Here is a 23,022-nt window from a genome sequence, read left to right as displayed (position 1 = left end):
AAAGGTCTGCAATTTATTTTCAAACAATTCAAAAAACTACATTAAAAAATCTGGGAGAGGGCTGGGCATGGTGGCTCATGCCTGTAATCCCAGTACTTTGGGAGGCCAAGGTGGGTAGATCACTTGAGGTCAGGAGTTCGAGACCAGCTTGACCAACATGGTGAAACTCCATCTCTACTAAAAGTACAAAAAAAATTAGCCAGGCGTGGTGGCATGTGCCTGTAATTCCAGCTACTCGGGAGGCGGAGACAGGAGAATTGCTTGAACCCAGGAGGTGGAGGTTGCAGTGAGCCAAGATCTCATCACTGCACTCCAGCTTGGGCGAAAGAGTGAGAATCCATCTCAAAAAATGAAATAAAATAAAATCTGGGAGAGAATAATAAAGCTAACATGGTAAATTGCTAGCAATTGGGGAATCTATATTTTCCAACATAGGGAAAGGTATAAGGGAAATCTTTTTGCTATTTTTGCAACTTTTTTATAAATCTGAAATTATTTTTTGTCATTTTTTTAACCCATGCTACATAGATGTATAAATCTAAATTATTTCAAAATAAAAACTTCCTAAAAATATATTCAGGAAAAAATATGCATCTACATACGTAGGAAAAATACTTTGAAGCCACAAATACTCAAGTGGAAGGAAAGGAACCACACCGACATACAGTCCTGGTGAACATTTCAAGGCTAGCCCCTGGAATGCAGATCTCTGCACTCAGCCCCCACAGAAATCACTGAGCACTCATTCCACAAGGTGGCAGAGCTGCCCCAAATGCCAGAGTTAGGTTGGAACAGCTGGCCCTAGACTAGATGTGTTGCCCTCCCAGCTCCTCCTCCTCCTGCTGCCCATGAGCCTCCTTCACACCAATTTCTCAGATTGTGACTCCATCTCGGTTTAAAAACGCAAGACTATGGCACCGACTCAGGAAAGCAACACTAAACAGTGACTAACGCAGCATCCCAGCTTCCAGGGGCCTGGCTGGATGCTTCTGAAGATGGTCATGGTCCCGCCCTATTTCCGCTTACTTACGTTAATACATTCCTGGTGAATGAGTTCTCAACAACCTCCCTTTCCCCCAGCAATCTTTCTGGATCGTCCTGTACTCACACCACTAAACCTATGTTTCCAAAGAAACACCAGAAACACCATTCAGTTTCCAGATCAAGACATTTTCCACAACTCAAAGAATTCAAAAGGCACCACCCAGTCCTGGAGTACTGACATCACTTGTACCACACACCACCCTCCAAACCTAGCCACCCTACTAAGCCTCTTACTCTGAGTGTACACACTGCTTTAATGAGTGCCCCGAGAGCAGAAGTTTGCATCACATACTGTGCAATGCCCCTAAAGGCAGGGACTCTGTTCATTTCACTTGATTTATATAGCACCCAGCATCTTATCAGATGGAATTAGGCACTCAGCAGGAAAACAACAGTTACAGACTCTGGCCAGACACACTGGCTCACACCTGTAATTCCAGCACTTTGGGAAGCCGAGGCAAGTGGATCGCTTGAGCTCAGGAGTTTGAGACCAGCCTGGGCAAAATGGCAAAACCCTGTCTCTACAAAAAATACAAAAATTAGCCAGGAGTGATGGCGAGTGCCTGTGGTCCCAATGATTTAGGAGGCTGAACAGTGGGAGGATCACTGAAGCTCTGGAAGTCAACACTGCAGTGAGCCGTGACAGCGCCACTGCATTCCAGCCTGGATGACAGAGTGAGACCCTGTCTCAAACAAAAATTTAATTTAATTTTACCAACCTCTACAATACTGACCATTAGGAAGTGTGCCACTCTAGCTAACTCACTCCTTCATGCCAAATATTAGGCTCTTTGTCTGTAAAACAGGGAGAATTAATAGGGAAAAGTTAGAAAGAACTTAAATATCTTTCAGCAGGGGCTAGGTAAATAAATTATGGAACATCCATACAATGAAATAAATTATACGTAATTGTTTTTGTTTTTGTTTTTCCAGAGACAGGGTCTCACTCTGTTGTCAAGGCTGGAGTGCAGTGGTAGGATCATAGCTCACTGCAACACCGAATGCCTGGGCTTAGAGAGATCCTCCCATGTCAGCCTCCCGAGTAGCTGGGACTACAGGCGTGTGCTACAATGCCTAGCTAATTATATTCTTTTTCTTTTTTCTTTTTTTTTTTTTTTTGAGACAGAGTGTCGTTCTGTCACCCAGACTGGAGTGCAATAACATGATCTTGGCTCACTGCAACCTCCGCCTCCCACGCTTAAGCAATTCTCCTCTCTCAGCCTCCTGAGTAGCTGGGACTACAGGCACACACCACCGCACCTGGCTAAACTTTTGTATTTTCAGTAGAAACAGGGTTTTGCCATGTTGTCCAGGCTGGTCTCCAACTCCTGACCTCAGGTGATCTGCCTGCCTTGGCCTCCAAAAGTGCTGGGATTACAGACTTGAGCCACTGTGCCTGGCCTAATTATATGTAATTGTGAAAGAAGATAGGGCTGGGCATAGTGACTCACACCTCCAATCCCACCAGTTTGGGAGGCCAAGGTGGGGGCCCAGAGTTCAAGACTAGCATGGTCAATATATCTAGACCCTGTCTCCACAAAAAATTTAAAAATTAGCCAGGCTTGGTGCCACATGTCTGTAGTCCTAGCTACTCAGCAGGCTGAGGCGGAAAGATGGCTTAAGCCCAGGAGGTTGAGGCTGCAGTGAGCTATGATCATGCCATTACACTCCAGCCTGGATGACAGAGCAAAACCCTTCTCAAACAAATAAATGAATGAATACATAAATAAATATTACCCATCACATTACTGATATGTTCCCAATGGATCTACTTGCTCTGGCTGGGGATAAAAAGTACTCAATAAAAGTGTGCTTGAACAAGGCCCAGAGGTAGGAGTGTAACAATACATATACCATGTAACCACCATGGAATGTAAATTCAGGTTAGACAAGAGAATTTCACAAGTGTAATAACATTCTATGGTATATAAAAGTTTGGGTACACTGTCTGGCCAAACCAGCTTGCTCTTAAGTCATTAATCAAAACCATTATGGGTAATTTGTTCAGTTTAATGTTTACAATTCTTATGGAAAAAATAAGCAATGAACACATTTAAAAAGTGTTCATTTACCTTTGCATGAGTGCTTAAAATAAATATTTCTATTTCAAGATGACATTTAAAAATTATTCTAATATAACAGCAGCAAAAATATAGTTTGCAATTACTAAAGAACTCAACTAGAATCCGTAAGTTATGCCTGCAGGATAGCAAGGAGGCCATGTGGCTGCAGCAGAATCAATAGGAAGGTGAGGCAACAGGTGGCCAGAAGAAGCTGGGCCCTGCAGGCCAGTGTATGGCCCTGAGGCCCTCATGACCAAATACTAACAGTAGTGGGCCATGGGACTATGGGAGACAAGAATGTTAGTTGAATTATCCTTGTATATTTCTGGAGTTCTTTTCAAATTTATGAATATTTTTTCAATTGCCCAAAAAAAGCATGTAGAATAAAAACAAGATGACTGCCATAAATGGGGTGAAAGGCAAAAACTGATAAAGTCTGAAGAAGGTCCTGATTTTGAAAATTATATTGTAGTAATGTAGAAGAATGTCCTTGTCTTTAGGAAATATGGAATATTTTTTTCTTTTTCTTTTTCTTTTTTTTTTTTTTTAGACAGAGTCTTGCTCTGTCGCCCAGGCTGGAGTGCAGTGGTGCTATCTCAGCTCACTGCAACCTCTACCTCCTGGGTTCAAGCAATTCGCCCACCTCAGCCTCCCAAGTAGCTGGGATTACAGGCGCACACCACCACGCCCAGCTAATTAAATATGGGATTTTCTAAAAAGTACTTAGGGAGGCCGGGTGCGGTGGCTCATGCCTATAATCCCAGCACTTTGTGAGGCCAAGGTGGGTGGATCACCTGAGGTCAGGAGTCCAAGACTAGCCTGGCCAACATGGTGAAACCCAGCCTCTACTAAAATTACAAAAATTAGTCGGGCATGGTAGCATGTGCCTGTAATCCAAGTTACTCGGGAGGCTGAGGCAGGAGAATCTCTTAAACCCAGGAGGCAAAGGTTGCAGTGAGCAGAAATCGCACCACTACACTCCAGCCTGGGTGACAAGAGCGAGAAACTCCGTCTCAAAAAAAAAAAAAAAAAAAAGTAGTTAGAGATAAAGGTCTGGAACTTATTTTTAAACAATTCAGAAAAAGTACTTTCTAAAAAAAATTTTTTTAATTTTTGTTTTCTTTGAGACAGAGTCTCGCTCTGTCATCTAGGCTGGAGTACAGTGGCACAATCTTGGCTCACTGCAATCTCCGCCTCCCGAGCTCAAGAGATTGTCCTGCCTCAGCCTCTCGAGTAGCTAGGACTACAAGCATGTGCCATCACGCCTGACTAATTTTTTTATTTTTGTAGAGAAAGGGTTTCACTATGTTGGCCAGGCTGGTCTCGAACTCCTGACCTCAAGTGATCTGCCCGCGTCAGCCTCCCAAAGTGCTGGAATTACAGGTATGAGCCACCGCATCCCATCTAGAAAAAGTACTTTAAAGAGTAGAATAATAAAGTAAATATGGTAAATTGCTAGCAATTGGGGAATTTGGTTAAAGGTATATTCTTTGTACCATTTTTTAAACAACATTTTTAATAACAAATTATTTCAAAATAAAAACTTCTTTAAAATATATGCAGAAAAAATACCTTATGGCCACAAAATAGCTAAATGGAAGGAAAGCAATCCTGCCAACACAGGCTATCTCCCTATCCTGAAAATGAAGCATTTTTCAGTTTCTCAGTAAATTCCTCAAAGCAACCAACCTCAGTTTGGCAGCAACTTACCCCACCTTAACCCACTTCAGGAAGTCTGCAATTACCTCAAAACACATACCTGACAGTCTCAGAAATCGCCCTATGGTCATGCTGTGCTAGCTGCTTTGCCTCCATTTTCAAATGCCTAACTGCTGCCCATCCTTCAGGGTCCCGTGCAAGTACCGCCTTCTTCCATCCCTGCCGCTAAAGCACCAACCTAAGTATCACCAATAGCAAATCCAAATAGCAGTTAATGAACACTAAGACCAAGAGTGCCCACTCATCTTTGCATACGCAATAGTTAGCAGTCCTAGGCATATGGTAAAGGCTCAGTAAGTGAGTTGAAGTCAATTAATTTCTTTCTCTCTCTCCTTTCTCTTTCTCTCTTTCTTTCCTTCTTTCACAGGGTCTCACTCTGTCACAGCTCTGGAGCACAGTGTTGCCATGATCATGGCTTATTATAGCTTTGACTTCCCGGGCTCAATTGATTCTCCCACCTCAGCCTCACAAGTAGCTGGGATTACACGCACATGCCACCACACCTGGCTAATTTGGTTTTTGGGGTTTTATTCTGTTTTGTTTTGGAGGGTTTTTTTTTTTTTTTTTTTTTTTTTGGAGAGATGGGGTTTCACCATGTTGCCCAGGCTGGTCTTGAAGAGGTCAATTTGTTTTGTTTTGTTTTTTTGACATGGCTCACTTACTTTAATAATAATACATATACCATGTAACCACCATGGAATGTAAATTCAGGTTAGACAGGAGAATTTCACAAGTGTAATGACATTCGATGGTATATAAAAGTTTGGGTACACTGTCTGGCCAAACCAGCTTGCTCTTAAGTCATTAATCAAAACTACTATAGGTAATTTGTTCAGTTTAATGTTTACGATTATTACAGAAAAAATAAGCAAAGCACACAGTTAAACAGTGTTCATTTACCTTTGCATGAGTGCTTAAAATACATATTTCTATTTCAAGATGACATTCAAAAATTATTCGAATATAACAACAGCAAAAATATAATTTGCAATTACTAAAGAACTAAACTAGAATCCATAAGTTATTCTCATGTTTACAATTGTGATTCTTTAATAAATACTACTATTATGCAGCTGTATTGTAAGTTTTCCAGATTTGGTTTAAATACACGCACATATATATATTGTCAGTTGTGGGGAGCTTTACAAGTTATAGTCCATGCACTTTTTGGACAGAGTTCTAAAAGAGCCAGCCAGTCCACAAAACAGGCAAAAAAAAAGTTAAATTAACTAGGGCAAATAGGACTCTTCTATAACATCCAAAATATGTGAGATTCTGCAGCAAACTGGGAGTACTTCAGGGTTGGCCTGTTATCTTCCTTAGAACTAAGTTCATCTTAACAATTTAAGAAGGTGGACATTCAACACCATCAAGTGCATTTAGGTGACATGTTTCTTTTAAGTTAACTTGACTTCCTTGAATGACCTAGTTAGTAAACTAGTCACTAGTAATTCGGTCAACAGGCAAATCAAGCCTGCAAGAAAGGAAGCCAATATTCAAAATGCCATGTTACCATCTAAACCCATACAAATTAGTTTATTTTCAACAATAATACGTAACTGCAATAATGAGACGTCTAACTAAAGCAAGCTCCTCCTACAAGAGCAAGACAGCATCTCTTCTTCTAAGGCTTAGGTTTTGCCCAGAATTCTCGATACATGATATAACAACAGTCATTGCTCCTACAACAAAGCCTTGGGCTGCCACACGCATGTGGATCAGATGAAGGGACATTTTAGTATTTCCCCTGCTCTTCAATTTGTATAATCCATATGCAACAATTGCTGCAAAACCTTCTATTCCAACAAGTACGAATTGTGCCTCTTTAGCTTTTTGAATAAGTTTGGATCCCTGATCTTCATCATATGAATTCAGAAAGGGAAACATCTGTGTTTGTTGACATAGTGATTGCTTAAAGAATCTCCCTAGAGCAAGAAAATCTCGCACATGCCAACCTGAAGAGGTCAATTTCTATGTAGCAGGCACACATTTTCACTGTCATTCTTCTCTCTATTCTCATAGTTTCATTCTAAGTTTGTCATGACATCATCTTACTTTCTTGTATCATAGGTATCTGAAGTCTCATCCATTCGTCTGGACAGAAAGACCTGGAAGGGCCTAGAACAGATGTCGCATTCATCTCTCTAACCCCCAGAATAATGAATTCTCTATCAGTTTCCATCACAATACATACTTGATGATATGAAAAACCATAGACACACACAATTTCCCAAATTAAAATGGCTGTAGATCTATGACTCTCCTGCTCAAGAAACCATAGAGAACACAAATTCATTAAAGCTAAAATACTAAAGGCATTACACTAAATCTTAACTGGTTAATTTAAAAGTAAATAATTTGCAAAAACTATTATAGTCATCATGCTAAATCTTAACTAGTTAATTTATAAGTAAATCATCTGTTAATTTTTGATACTTCAGTGACAATTCATTCGTTTTATAACTAACAACAAACACAGCAAGATTTCATGGGTTAGAATCACTGATCTGGATCCTGTGGCAAAGTGTCCCACTTCTACCAGGTATTTAGTAAAAAGAACTTAACTGAATGGACCTGTACTTCTATTTGTTTTTCTCTCCTGTTTATTCTGTGCTTCTTGTAGAGTATCAACCAATGAGACAGCTTAGAATAGGGTCTGAGGCTGAAGCAGGAGATCACTTGAGACCAGGAGTTAGAGGCTGCAGTGACCTAAGATCATACCACTGTACTACAGTGTGGGCAAAAGAGTGAGACTCCGCCTTCAAAAAAAAAAAAAAGAAAGTGGGAGGCTGAGGCAGGAAAATCACTTGAACCTGGGAGGCGGAGGTTGCAGTGAGCCGAAATCACACCACTGCACTCCAGCCTGGGCAACACAGTGAGACAGTCTCAAAAATAAAAAATAAAAATAAAAAAAGAAAAGAAAAGAAAGAAAAGAATAGGGTCTGGCATTGGCACTTACTAGGCACTTGCTAAATATTTGCAGCAGCCCATTTTCAGATAATAATATGACCTCTAAACTTTTTTTTTTTGAGATGGAGTCTCTCAGGCTGGAGAGCAGTGGCACGATCTCGGCAAACTGCAACCTCTTCCTCCCAGGTTCAAGCAATTCTCCTGCCTCAGCCTCCCAAGTATCCAGGATTACAGGCGCCCACCACCATGCCCAGCAAATTTTTGTATCTTTTTTTTTTTTGAGACGGAGTCTCACTCTGTCGCCCAGGCTGGAGTGCAGTGGCATGATCTAGGCTCACTGCAAGCTCCGCCTCCCAGGTTTACGCCATTCTCCTGCCTCAGCCTCCCGAGTAGCTGGGACTACAGGCACCGGCCACCACACCCGGCCAATTTTTTTGTATTTTTAGTAGAGACGGGGTTTCGCCGTGTTAGACAGGATGGTCTTGATCTCCTGACCTTGTGATCCGCCTGCCTCGGCCTCCCAAAGTGCTGGGATTACAGGCATGAGACACTGCGCCCGGCCAAATTTTTGTATCTTTAGTAGAGATGGGGTTTCACCATGTTGGCCAGGCTGGTCTCTAACTCCTGACGTCAGGTGATCTGCCCGCCTTGGCCTCCCAAAGTGCTGGAATTACAGGCGTGAGCCACCACGCCCGCCTGAGACCTCTAAACTTCTAGGGGAATTACTAACTTCTGTTTTACTGCATAAATGAATGCTTGCCCAATTACAACAGTCACAGCTGCATTCGTCTCTGGCTTTTTAATTTTTTTATTTTTGAGATAGAGTCTCGCTCTGTCACCTAAGCTGGGTGCAGGGGCGCAATCTCGGCTCACTGCAACCTCCACCTCCCAGGTTCAAGCAACTCTCCTGCCTCAGCCTCCCGAGTAGCTAGGATTACAGGCGCCTGCCACCATACCCGGCTAATTTTTGTATTTTTGATAGAGATGGGGTTTCACCATGTTGGCCAGGCTGGTCTCGAACTCCTGACCTCAAGTGATCTGCCCACCTCGGCCTCCCAAAGTCCTGGGATTACAGGCATGAGCCACCAGGCCCGGCCATCTCTTCTGGCTTTTAAGTCACTAAAGCAAAAAGCAAATACCTCATTCAAAAAAAAAAATACAGTAATGGGTTCCATGCTATATTTATTCCTCTTGGCTCAAGCTCAAAGTAATTTGACCTCCACCCTTACTATTAACCCTCTTGGAAAATAGATAAGTGCTTCAATCAGTTGCAATGGTTTCAAAATTATTCCCTTAGAAAGGCTACTGTGAGACCTTTGTAAGGATGCAGACGACGACATGAAATCTCATCATCATCCTTTTCCCCTAGACTCACCTGTCCCACCCTTACTATACTTGATTCTGTCCTCTCCACAATCCAGAAACATAATTAGGTTAGCTAACACAAGACAGAAATTATGTATGTGTATATTTTGGGAAAAAGTATAGCCCAAGACCCCATAAAATACGTAAACTTTACAAAAGGCACTGCAGTTAGCTTCTAATCTAGTCTCCTCACTTATATGCATGGCGTATTTCCTAGTGGTGTAGGAACAATTAACTACAAATTTCAAGTGACGTCTAACATACCACCACCCTTAAGACAACATAATTAAAAGCTTAGTCTGCTGAGTCACAGGGGATGTGGCTGTCATCTAGAGCTCTCCTGCCAAGACAGACAACTAAATTCCGAGATTAAATTTCCACCTCATTTATATATGAACTTTAGTAATTTGCCCCACATATCAGAAGAGCAGGCTGGGAAGAAAAGAGCCCTGACACTAAGAGGAGGAGTAGCAAAAAAAGGAAGATCCCTTGCCCCGACAAGCCCTCGAGGCTGAAGCACAACACTATGGACGAAGCTAGACAGAGAACTAAGAGAACAGCCGCCGAGATGAGCTAGGAATGAATACTTCGGTACTCTTTTAATTTTTTTTTTTTCTTTTTTGAGATGGAATCTCACTCTGTCACCCAGGCTGGAGTGCAGTGGTGCGATCTCAACTCACTGCAACCTCTGCCTTCTGGGTTTAAGCAATTCTCCTGTCTCAATCTCCAGAGTAGCTGGGACTACAGGCGTGCGCCACCAAGCCCAGCAAATTTTTGTATTTTTAGTAGAGACGGGGTTTCATGTTGGCCAGGCTGGTCTCGAATTCCTGACCTCAAATGATCTGCCCGCCTAGGCATCCGAGAGTGCTGGGATTACAGGCGTGAGCCACCACCCCTGGCCAATTTTTTAAAATATTTTAGGAGATAGGGTCTTCCTCTGTCAACCAGGCTGGCAGTGGTACAATCACAGCTCAAGGCAGCCTTGACCTCCCTGATTCAAGTGATCCTCCCACCTCCGCCTCCCAAGTAGCTGGGACTATAGGCATGAACCATCATGCCAGGCTAATTTTTTTATTTTTTGAAGAGGGAGGGTCTCACTATGTTGATGCAAGGCCTTCAATATAGCGAGTCTTGAACTCCTGGCCTCAAGTGACCCTCCAGTCTCAACCTCCCAGAGTGCTGAGATTCACTATTTTCAAACAGCTGCTCTACTATATTTATGTTAACTATATAGCATCTGGCCAAGAAAAAAAAAAAAACTATTCAAAAAAAATTTTTTAAGTTATCCAAATAAAAAGCAGACAATTCTATAGACACATAGTCTTATTTGTTTGTTTTTTAACTAAAAGTTGAGAAAAGGAAAAAAATTAGCTGGACATGGTGGCACACGCCTGTAGTCCCAGCTACTCAAGTGACTGAGACAGGAGGATCACTTGAGCCCAGGAGGTCCAGGCTGCTCTGAGCTGTGATTGTGCCACTGCACTCCAGCCTGGGAAACAGAGTGAGACTCTATCTTTAAAAAAAAAAGTCAAGTTTTAACAAAAACCAGAAAAATTTGTCATCAGGAACCTATAAGAAAATCTGAAGGAAATTCTTCATGCTGAAAAGAAATCTTCGAAGAAATAAAGAACATTGGAAATAGGCATGTGTAAATATGACTGTCGCTTTTTGCCTTATCGTCTTTAACATACATAATTGTGTAAAGCAAAACTTATAATACTACATTATGAAATTTATAGCAGGCCAGGTGTGGTGGCTCACGCCTATAATCACAGTACTTTGGGAAGTCAAGGCGGGTAGATCACTTGAGGTCAGGAGTTCCAGACCAGCTTGACCAACATGGTGAAACCCCATCTCTACTAAAAATACAAAAAAAATTTAGCCAGGCGTGGTGGCACATGCCTGTAATCCCAGCTACTTGGGAGGCTGAGACAGGAGAATCACTTGAATCTGGGAGGCGGAGGTTGCAGTGAGCCAAGATCGTGCCATTGCACTCCACCTGGGCAACAAGAGTGAAACGCCATCTCAAAAAAATATGTAAATAAAAAAATTTTTAAAAAGGAATTTATAGCATATGCAGATATAATTCATGTGACAACTACAACATGGGGGAGGTTAATGGAACATTTTTACATAAAGTGGTTAAATATTAACTCTAAGTGAACTGTGAGAAGTTAAGGATGTATACCATAATCCATAGAGTAACCTCTTTCAAAATGCTAGAAATACAGCTAAAAGCTAACAGATGAATTAAAATGAAATTCTTAAAAAATCAGTTAACCTAAAAAACAAGAAACAAAAGAACAAAAAACAAATAATATAAACAGACAACCAGCCTGGCCAACATGGTGAAACCCTGTCTCTACTAAAAAATACAAAAATTAGCCGATTGTGGTGGTGGGTGCCTATAATCCCAGCTACTCGGGAGGCTGAGGCAGATGAATCGCTTCAACCCGGGAGGCAGACGTTGCAGTGAGCAGAAATCGCACCACTGCACTCCAGCCTGGGCGATAGAGCAAGACTCTGTCTTTTAAAAAAAAAAAAAAAAAAAAAAAAAAAACAGACAAAACACAGCCAAATGTTAGACTAAAAACCAACCATATCTACAATTACATTTAGGCCAGAAATGGTGGCTCACACCTGTAATCCTAGCACTTTGGGAGGCCGAGGTGGGCAGATCACCTGTGGTCAGGAGTTCGAGGCCAACCTGGTCAACACGGAGAGACTCTGTCTCTACTAAAAATACAAAAATTAGCTGGGCGTGGTGGCACACTCCTGTAATCCCAGCTACTCGGGAGGCTGAGACATGAGAGTTGCTTGAACCCAGGAGGCAGAGGTTGAAGTGAGTGGAGATCAACCACTGCACTCCAGCCTGCGTGACAAAGCAAGATTCTGTCTCAAAAAAAAAAAAAAATTATAAATGTGTATGCATCTAAAAGATCTTCAAAATACACAAAGCAAAAATGACAAAATTAAAGGGAGAAATGAACAAACCCACAATAACAGAGATTTTAACAACCTAACAACCTTCTCTTAGAAATTGACAGAACTAGACCAAAAGGAAAAAAAACCCACAAAAATCAATTTATCAGAGAAACACCATCAACTACCTTGATCTAACTGACAGATACAGAACAAACACACGACAATGGTAAAATACACATTCTTTTCAAGTACATATGAAACATTCACCAGGACAGATCATATGCTGGACCATAAATTAAATCTCAACAAATATAAAAAGATTGAAATCCTACAGAGTATGTTCTCTGACCACAGTAAAACTATATTAGAAATCAATAGCAATAAGGTATCTACAAAAACATAAAATACTTCAAACTGAAGCAACATACTTCTAAGTAACCCATGGTCAACAAATAAATCACAAGATATATTAAATTGAACAAAAATAAAAACACAACATATCAAAATGTGTAGGATGCTGCTAAAGCAGTTCTCAGTAGGAAATGTATAATTTCATTATTTATTTATTTATTTAGACTGAGTCTCACTCTGCTGCCCAGGCTGGAGTGCAATGGCATGATCTTGGCTCACCGCAACCTCCGCCTCCTGGGTTCAAGCAATTCTCCTGCCTCAGCTTCCCGAGTAGCTGGGACTACAGGTGCCTGCCACCATGCCCAGCTAATTTTTGTATTTTTAGTAGAGTCGGGGTTTCACCATGCTGGCCAGGCTGGTCTCGAACTCTCCACCTCAGGCAATCCACCCACCTCGGCCTCCCAAAGTGCTGGGATTACAGGCATGAGCCATCGCGCCCAGCCAGAAATTTATAACTTTAAATGCTCATATTAGGAAGAAAGATCTTTTCACCAGGTAATGAAAAAAAAAAAGGAAGAAAGATCTAAAATCAATTAGGTAAAGTTCTAGAAAAAATTGAAGGAAGAAAGCAAGATCAAAACAGAAATCAATTATATTTTTAAAAATAAACAATAGAGAAAATTGAAGTAAAAAGTTAGTTCTTTGAAAACAAAATAGATAAAGCCCTAGTCATACTAAGAGAGGGAACACAAATTATCAAAATCAGAAATGAAAGGAGCATAACATTAAAATGATAAGGGAATATTAATAAAAGGTGAAAAACATCAACAGAAAAGTCATTTTTTTTTTTTTTTAGTTCACAAAGCATAAGCAAAAGTGTATATAAAAAGAAGATTAATTTAACTCTAAATATGAACCTTCCACAGTCGAAATCTCTTGTAATTCCACAAGGGGAGAAGTCGGTTCTGTTTTCATCGTGTTTTCTCCCATTGATGGGCAGTTCAACTCCAAGCCTGCAGCCCCGGATCCATCCCCAAAGGAGTGGCAAGTCAGTGCAGATGAGACCTGGCCAGCTTCCAAAGTAGACTTCAACTGACCTAGAAGAAAAAAAGAAAGTTTGGGGGAAATATACATGTATGTAATTCTGAAATCAAAAGTCCTACAACAGTCTAAGAAAGCCAGGGACTTTTTAGAGGAAGGAATTAATCTAAAACATAAAAGCATACATTCACAGGTTCCCGTACATACAGGCTGGCTTGTGAGCTTCTCAAAGAGAGAGGTTAAAGTGAAAGGAGAAATTGCTGGAAGTATAAACACAAAGGCACGAATGAGATGGCAGCAGAGAGAGAGAAGCAGGGCTCTTCGAACAGTGTACCTCCAGGCCAACATTGAACGGTAGATAAGCAAAACCAACCACAAATGCATCCAGAAAGTATGTCTATTGAATAAATCATCAGTGAAGAGCAATACATTATAAAAACACTGCAGCACATTCAATAGTTTGATTTCAAGACAATTTAATACTTGTGGAAGGCAGAACATAATGATTTAGATTGATTCTCACTAAATAGGAACCAGGTTGGCAAGACAATTCCTGAACAGACTGACTCACCTTCTTCAGATTCCTTGGTACTAGACAACGTGTCTTGCAAAGGATCCGTATCAACCAAATCTGATACAACCAAGTCAGGATCTAGGATCTCATGGGTCCCATTAGTGGACAGCCTGGAGGAACGTCTCCTCGATAAGTCTTTGTCAGTGTTTTCCGAGTAGTTTTTTGACTTTTCCTGGGCTATTAAACCATTAAGAGAGTTGTAGTCAAGAGACCAACAAGAAGAAATAACTGTGCTACTACAGATTTCAGGGCTGGATGTCTCTAAAAGGACTTTACAGAGAGACTACTGGAATGTTAGAGTAGTGATAAAAGGAAATACCCTTTACTAGTTTACAGTTTTAAGTAAGGGAAAAGTGTCCCTGCCAGGATAGAATTTCACTTCTTTAAGGATTCATGGTCTGAAAACATGTGCTAGGTCATGTCCGAATCTTGACAACTATGTTCTATTTTGGGGCTTCCCAAATGTACTAACTTCCAAAGTCGACTTAAAAAGGTTTATAAGAGCCTTACTTAGAGCTATCACAAATCCTTTTTGGAGCCAACAGGATACTTTTTTATTTTAAATTTATTTAAACATTTGAGCCAACTCACTCCAGAGGGTATTTTTTTAAAATCAATAAATAGTATTTTATTTTGTATTTTTATTTTTTATAGGACAGAGTCTCACTCTATCACCCAGGCTGGAGGGCAGTGGCACAGTCTTGGCTCACAGCAACCTCTGCCTCCCAAGTTCAAACAATTCTCCTGCCTCAGCCTCCCAAGTAGCTGGGATTACAGGCACCCGCCACCACACCCAGATAATTTTTTTTTTTTTTTTTTTTTTTTTTGAGACGGAGTCTCGCTCTCTCGCCCAGGCTGGAGTGCAGTGGTGCGATCTCAGCTCACTGCTAGCTCCGCCTCCCGGGTTCATGCCATTCTTCTGCCTCAGCCTCCTGAATAGCTGGGACTACAGGTGCCTGCGACAACACCCGGCTAATTTTTTATATTTTTAGTAGAGATGGGGTTTCACCATGTTAGCCAAGATGGTCTCAATCTCCTGTCCTCATGATCTGCCCACCTCAGCCTCCCAAAGTGCTGGGATTACAGGCGTGAGCTACCGCGCCTGGCCACACCCGGCTAATTTTTATATTTTTAGTAAAGATAGGGTTTCACCATGTTGGCCAGGCTGGTCTCAAACTCCTGACCTCAGATGATCCACCCACCTCAGCCTCCCAAACTGCTGGGATTACAGGCATGAGCCACTGCGCCAGGCCAATCAGTAGTATTTTTAAAGTTTCACTCTGCATATGAAACCCATCCCTTCCTAAGCCATTAAATTTCCAGTGGCATCCAAATCAAATGTGATTTATGGATATGGAGATGATACCACAGAACCCAACATTAGTACAGTTTGTGCTTTGGGATTTATTTTTCTTCTAGCAAAAACTCCTTCTGATCCAACTGCATCCAACTCACATTACCTCATGTGACCAGAGACAAACATTAGAGCCTATAGGGAATGGGGGACAGGATGAATATAGAGGAAGTTGACCCAAACAATGTCAAATTCTAGCCACACATAAACAAACTGGAGACTCACATGAATTTTTGTCAAGCCGAGGACGTTTTAATGGGACTTCACATCCTTTTGATATTTTCCTTCTTCTCAGTTCCAATGTTATTGGTTGCAAAGTTTGAGAGTTTGAATCCACAGCTACCATGTTTATAAAACCACACAAAAAAAGATACATAATTTCTTAGTGTCTGTCATTTTTATATATAAATAAAACATATATATATATGCAGAAATCACTGCATTATAAATGGGCCATCAAAAGGGCATTCTTACTTAAGATAAAAGAAAAAAAGTAAAATGAGTGAGAAATTACTTCCTTACAGGAGATGGTGATACCTTGCCAATTGACCTCCTGAATCTTTTCTATGATCCAGCTCCAGTTTTCAACCTCTACTTGCTACATTAATTATCTTAGCACTGGGCCTAGTTTTGAGGGTACAAGAAAAATGTCCAAGAGAATTTGTGGATTTTTTTTTTTTGAGATGGAGTCTCGCTCTGTCACCCAAGCTGGAGTGCAGTGCCGCGATCTCTGCTCACTGCAACCTCCGCCTCCCAGGTGCAAACGATTCTCCTGCCTCAGCCTCCGGAGTAGGTGGGATTACAGGCACCCGACACCACACCCGGCTAATTTTTGTAATTTTAGTAGAGTCACGGTTTCCCCATGTTGGTCAGGCTGGTCTCAAATTCCTGACCTCAAGTGATCCAGCTGCCTCGTCCTCCCAAAGTTCTGGGATTACAAGCATGAGCCATGAGACCCAGCCGAGAATTTGTATTTTCTTAAACAAAATCCTAAAAAAATTCTTGGGAGACTATGCTAGTTAACAGTCAATGTTTCAGGCAAGGCTGCTGGTCCCCAGCAAACCCAGCTCTGACATAATTTAGCAGTACAGACGCTAAGCCTTTGAAGAGTACTTACTATTTAGATTTTTGTTTGCTTGCTTGCTTGCTTGCTTGCTTGTTTTTTTGAGATGAAGTCTGGGTCTGTTGCCCAGGCTAGAGTGCAGTGGCGCGATCTCGGCTCACTGCTACCTCTGCCTCCTGGGTTCAAGTGATTGTCCTGCCTCAGCCTTCCCTGTAGCTGGGATTACAGGCACCTGCCATACCTAGCAAAATTTTTTTTTTTGTGTGTATTTTTAATAGAGATGGGGTTTCACCATGTTGGCCAGGCTGGTCTTGAACTCCTGACATCAAGTGATCTGCCCGCCTCAGCCTCCCAAAGTGCTGAGATTACAGGTGTGAGCCACCTGCCCAGCATAGTATTTACTATTAACTTTTTTTTGGATGGAGTTTTGCTCTCGTTGCCCAGGCTGGACTGCAATGGTGCGATCTCAGCTCACCGCAAGCTCTGCCTCCCGGGTTCAAGTGATTCTCCTGCCTCAGCCTCCCAAGTAGCTGGGATTACAGGCATGCGCCACCACACCTGGCTAATTTTGTATCTTTAGTAGAGACAGTGTTTCTCCATGTTGGTCAGGCTGTTCTCGAACTCCTGACCTCAGGTGATCTGCCTGCCTTGACCTCCCAAAGTGCTGAGATTACAGGCATGAGCCACCATGCCCGGCCCTTACTATTTTGTTTTAAACCTACCACCTAAGAAGCTCACCCCAAATCAGAAAAGATGAGAATTGAAAAGGCAGGCAGAAGAAAGAAACTGGGAAGTTGGGCAGGAAGGCAGAGCTAAGGGGTCTCAGGAAGGGTGAAAGGAGGAGAGAGAAGAGGAAAGAGGAAAGGAAGAGGGAGGAAGAGAAGTAAATGGAAGGAAAAGAGGAAGGGAAGGGAGAAAGATGAGAAGAGGGGAAGAGGGACAGAAAAGACTCATCTAAGACCTGTAGCTTCAGGTCGGTCAAATGGCTCAACAAGACACGGCCTGAAGTGTGAGGAAGCAAACCAGAGAAGACCATTGAACTCTGAGGCTCTTCCTGTGTTCCAACTTCCCAATGGGCCAATATTATTTTGTTCCAACTGGCAGAACTTGGAAATCCCACACATTCCAAGTTAAACATAAATACAAACAGGCTGGGTGTGGTGGCTCATGCCTGTAATCCCAGCACTTTGGGAGGCGGAGGCAGGCAGATCACCTGAGCTCAGGAGTTCAAGACTAGCATAGCCAACATGGTGAAACCCTGTCTCTACTAAACATACAAAAAATTAGCCAGGCATGGTGGCACATGCCTGTAGTCCCAGCTACTCGGGAGGCTGAGGCACAAGAATCACTTGAACCCAGGAGGCGGTGGTTACAATGAGCCGAGATCATGCCACTGCACTCCAGCCTGGGAGACAGAGTAAGACTCCATCTCAAAAAAATAAAAATTAAAAAATATATAAACAACCCTCTCTAAATAGCTCAGATCCTGTTCCCAATCAAGTCTATACAATCTAGGGTGCTCAAGGAAGGCTCTACAAATCAATGAACTTATTCCAAGTAATGTTTTAAGGGGATGTGAACCATATATGGGATACTTGGCAAGTCTTCTTCCCTTTGATACCGTATATAAATAGGAGCTGACTGTACAGAACTTGAGTGTTTCCCAAACTCTTCTTACAGTATAAGTCATCTGGGAAGCTTGTTAACAATTCATATTCCCAGATTCCCATCCAGACAGTCTGACTGGAAAAGAACTGAGGCATGGCTGGAATCTGTTTTCACAAATGCCTTGGGCAAGGATTAACCATAAACTTAGAAAACATCCCTTCTATATTAAATTTATCCTACTCATTATGAAATCCTACACTTACAAAAATATAAAAACCGAATGTCCTTGTTCTTATCTCAATGGAGTCATGTGGCTTCAAAGGAGCAGTCTGCTTGTTGGGGTACAACTACTTCTGTACATACTTTCTGGAGAGTATAAGCCAGGGCATGAATAGCTAAAGGAGAATTAGTTTCAAAACACTCAGTTCTCATACATACTCTTTCCTAAACTGAGCTAAGGACATGTCAGATTTCTGCCTAAGGACATGTCAGATTTCTGCCAGTTTACATTTTCCACCTCTCCTTGTATAATAACTGCCTTTAACTGCCCTTCTCCCACTTTACATAAAAGGGCCTGCCTCTCACTCATCCCATATCTTAACATGGTGCTCAGCCTGGAGGTTTAAAACTTCCAGATTTTCTCAACTGGGGTTCCCCATCTGAACAGAGATATATTTTCTCTGTTTTCCTAAGGGTACCATTCTCAATGCACTAAGGTCAATCCATCACAGATCAAGGATGCCTTGGGTATTGTGGCTTCTCTCCCAAAACTCAGTTGAGAAAGCCAGTGAACATAAAGTCAGTGCTTTCCAACAGAAATATACTAAGAGTGCAAGCCACATGTAATTTTATTTTATTTTATTATTTTTTGTTTTTTTGAGATGGAGTCTCACTCTGTCACCCAGGCTGGAGAGCAGTGGTGCGATATCGGCTCACTGTAACCTCTGCCTCCTGGGTTCAAGAGATTCTCCTGCCTCAGCCTCCCAAGTAGGTGGGATTACAGGTGCATGCCACCACGCTCATCTAATTTTTGTGTTGTTAGTAGAGATGGGGGTTTCACCATGTTGGCCAGGCTGGTCTCGAACTCCTGATCTCAGGTGACCCACCCACGTTGGTCTCCCAGAATGCTGGGATTACAGGCATGAACCAGCATGCCCGGCCAATTTTTGTATTTTTAGTGGAGACGGGATTTCACCATGTTGGCCAGCCTGGTCTCAAATTCCTGAGCCACCACGCCTGGCCAATTTTGAATTTTTTACTCATCACATAAGAGGGTTTGGTTTTTAAGTGCCAGGCATGGTGGCTCATGCCTGTAATCTCAGCACTTTCAGAGGCCAAGGCAGGATTGCTTGCTTGAGGCCCGGAGATTGAGACAAACCTGGGCAACATAGTGAAACCCTGTCTCTACAAGAAATAAATTAGCCGGGCATGGTGGCATGTGCCTGTAGTTCCAGCTACTCAGGAGGCTGAGATAGGAGCATCGCTTGAGCCTAGGAGGTGGAGAATGGAGTGAGCCACAATCACGCCACTGCACTCCAGCCTAGGTAACAGAGTGAGACCCTGTCAAAAAAAAAAAAAACACACACACACAACTTAAAAAGTTAATTTAAATACTATTTTATTTAATCCAGTACTTTAAAAAAAAATTTTTTTTTAACTGGGCTCAGCAACCTTCCTGCCTCAGACTCTGGAATCGCTGGGACTACAAGCACGTGCCACCACTCTCAGCCAATTTTTTCATTTTTTGTAGAGATGAGGTCTCACTATGTTGCCAAGGCTGGTCTCGAACTTCTGGACTCAAGTGATCCTCCCTCATCAGCCTCCCAAAGTGCTGGCATGATTACAGGGATGAGGCACTGCACCCAGCCTCTAAAAACATTTCAACATGGAATCAATTTTTTTTTGGTTTTGTCACCCAAGCTGGAATGCAGTGGCCCGATCTCAGCTCACTGCAACCTCCGCCTCCTGGGTTTCAAGCAATTCTCTTGCCTCAGCCTCCTGAGTAGCTGGGATTACAGGCACCCACCACCAAGCCTGGCTAATTTGTCTTTATATTTTTTCAGTAGAGACGGGGTTTCACCATGTTGGCCAGGCTGGTCTCAAACTCCTAACCTCAAGTAATCCACCCGCCTGGACCTCCCAAACCACTGAGATTACAGGCCCAGCCGTAATCAATATTTTAAAATTGAGGTGTGTTACATTCTTTTTTTGAACTAAGTATTTGAAATCTAGCATTTACTTACACTTACAGCATATCTCAATTCAGACTAGCTACATTTCAAGTAGTCAATAGCCCCATGCAGCTAGTGGCTACCATACTAGACAGCAGAGGTCTAGGCCCCATTTAGGCCTACGGACAATTGCAGCACCCTCAGATCTTGAGGGCAAAACCCAGTTACAAGCACTACAGGGAAAGATCCCTTATTTCATATAGAGACAAATCAACCTATTATATAATTTCCTATCTTACAATGAGTACTAATACACTTATGTGAAGTAAGTTAAATTTTTTTCCACAGAAATTAAGTCTGATAGTCTGATTTGATAAGGAAGACTGGCTTTGCATTCTCTACATCGTTAGGGAATAATGAAAAGGTTTGCTCTGTAGTTCCACAGTTTTGATGAAAATATTTGTGTGTGTGTGTGTGTGTGTGTGTCTGTGTGTGTGTGTGTGTTTTGAGATGGGGTGTCACTACATTGCCCAGGCTGGTTTGGAATTCTTGGGCTCAAGCAATCCTCCCACCTCAGCCTCCTGAGTAGCTGGGACAACAAACATGCACCAACGCACTCAGCCTTCATGTTTTGTATTTTAAATGTATCCACTGCAGCTATTTAAACTTGTGAGAAAAAGATAAATACTGCTTTAAAACGTGCTAGGGGATTCACAGTTTTTCAACTGAACACATAAAGAATGCACAATCAAGAATGTCTGAAGGTCACTGCACATATTAATCAATGGCAGGCTCAGTCCAGAGAACCGGGGGGGCCTCTTCATGCCATTGAATTGATTTGGAGAACGAGTGTTTGGCTTAGGAAGAAATCAGGGCTTGTTTCATTCTTGGTTATTCTAGAAGAATTCCAAATTTTAAGTTTTTTAATAACTGCATTCTTCCCTAAATCTATACCCTCTAACCTTGACTCTTACCAATTAGCCATCTCGGCTTTTTATTTAGACTGTGAAAATTTCTAATCAATAATCACTCTCCAAGGAGCTCAATTTCAAAATGCACCCATGCTTTTCTAGTTTCAACGTTCCTTTGTCCCCATCTCCTTCAGAAGCCCATACCTTTTTACTATTTCTTTTCTTTCATGTCTGTCTCATTAAAACTCTATTTCCTGATTCTAGGTTCTATTAAGCTGACTTAAACTGAGATCATTTGAAAAAGCATAAGCAAAAGGCCTCGGTTTATCAGGTTTTATCATATAAGCTGAAGTATCTAGTCAACAGTTAACCACTACTTTAGGAAACTCAGTTATGAACATGCTTCCCAACTTAGATTCACTTGGATATGTACCTCACTTAAATTCAGCTTCATGAACACAACTTGTTTCCAGATCATAAGACAATTCAAAATCAGTCACAAAAACAAACGATTGACGTACACAAGTTACAAAGAACCACAAAGGGCCACAGAAGAATACTCTGGCATTGCCCATTGCAGAGCCCACTTAAAAAACTCACCAGTAGGAGCTATGGAAGGGGGTCTGCCTCGTTTTCTTTTGGGTTCCCTCAAGTTTTCTTGTGGACTCTTCACAATGTCATTTTCAGGTTTCTTATCCACTTGGGCATCTCCAGAATACTCTCTGTCATTTTCGGAAATGTTTTCCTTGTCTTCCTTCTCGTTCTTGGGAAGACTTTTCTCTGACACTTTCCCCTTTTCAGAACAGATTAACTTTCCTTCTTTATCAGGCTGCTTGGGTCGCTTTTCTGTCTTTAAGGGTTTATCTTCTTTGTCTTTCTTCACATTCACTGTTGCTTTTCTCTGTTCTTTAAACTTCTCTCGTTTATCAGGAGATGATGAAAGACTTTTGTGATCTGTTTCTTTAGGCCTAGCATTACCCACAATATTCTAAAATGAGCAAAATAGCGATGAAACACTTCGTGATTACTTGCAAATACAAAATTAGGAGTTTCTTACAAACTTATGAAGACAAACAAAGAAATTAAAACAAGACATACGCCAGATCACATATACAAAGCACCACTGACAACAGCTACCTGTGCTGAGTTGAGAACCAATCCTTAAACTTAAAACAATTCAATTATTCCGGAGACAGTGCAATCTCCCTTATTATGACGAATAAGTCACTAGAAAATAAAATTCTGGGTTTTTGTTTGTTTTTGTTTCTGAGACAGAGTCTCTCTCTGTTGCCCAGGCTGGAGTGCAGTGGCACAATCATGGCTCATGCAGCCTCGACCTCCCAGGCCCAAGCGATCCTCCCATCTCAGCCTTCTGAGTAGCTGGGACCACAGGCATGTTTCACCACGCCCAGCTAAGTTTTTTATTGTTATTTTTTGTAGCAATAGGGTCTCCCTATGTTGCCCAGGCTGGTCTCAAACTCCTGGGCTCAAGCAATCCTCCTGCCTCAGCCTCCCAAAGTATTGGGATTGTAGGCATGAGTCACCATGCCTGGCCTTAAAATTCTGGAAAGCAATCTTTCTGACAAAGGTGTTCGAAGAAAACGCCTTCATGCTCTGTCCTTATCCCCAGCATGACTATACTGACCCAGAGCTTTTCAGAGGCCTGGTTCAGTTTGCCAGCAAATGCTGATGTCTTGTCTATAGAAAAACAAAAACTGATAACTGGAAGCTTAACAGGAAAACTATAAAGATTATCCAACCCAGAACCAAGGTCTCTGCTTCCTCTATCAGGTAAAGGCTGTGCTCAGTTCAACAAGCCACCTACTATGTTCCTGAGCTACTTGGAGTTTTTGTCTATTGGTAGGAAATACCGCTTCTTAGTTATGTTCTCCCTAAATTACATTCTTTAAAATTCACACTAAA

General features: G+C 41.8%; 1 protein-coding gene and 1 pseudogene across 9 annotated transcripts in view; both read right to left on the bottom strand.

Moving 5' to 3' along the window:
* PHF20 (PHD finger protein 20) overlaps positions 1-23,022 on the bottom strand; it is a 184,482-nt gene that overhangs the window by 67,228 nt on the left and 94,232 nt on the right. For all 9 annotated transcript variants that reach the window (XM_001165874.6, XM_054674689.2, XM_063802871.1 and 6 more), the window contains 4 exons: positions 21,700-22,087; positions 15,572-15,685; positions 13,990-14,169; positions 13,295-13,474 (listed from right to left, as the gene is read on the bottom strand). In XM_001165874.6, the coding sequence (XP_001165874.4) occupies positions 13,295-13,474; positions 13,990-14,169; positions 15,572-15,685; positions 21,700-22,087 (862 nt within the window). The remainder of the gene's footprint in view (positions 1-13,294; positions 13,475-13,989; positions 14,170-15,571; positions 15,686-21,699; positions 22,088-23,022) is intronic.
* LOC134809172 (HIG1 domain family member 1A, mitochondrial-like) lies at positions 6,354-6,945 on the bottom strand (annotated as a pseudogene).

The sequence above is a fragment of the Pan troglodytes genome, chromosome 21 (assembly GCF_028858775.2).
Source record: "Pan troglodytes isolate AG18354 chromosome 21, NHGRI_mPanTro3-v2.0_pri, whole genome shotgun sequence".
Lineage (NCBI taxonomy): Eukaryota > Metazoa > Chordata > Mammalia > Primates > Hominidae > Pan > Pan troglodytes.
The sequence above is the reverse complement of the archived record's forward strand: the minus strand, read 5'-3'. Positions and strand labels throughout refer to the sequence as shown.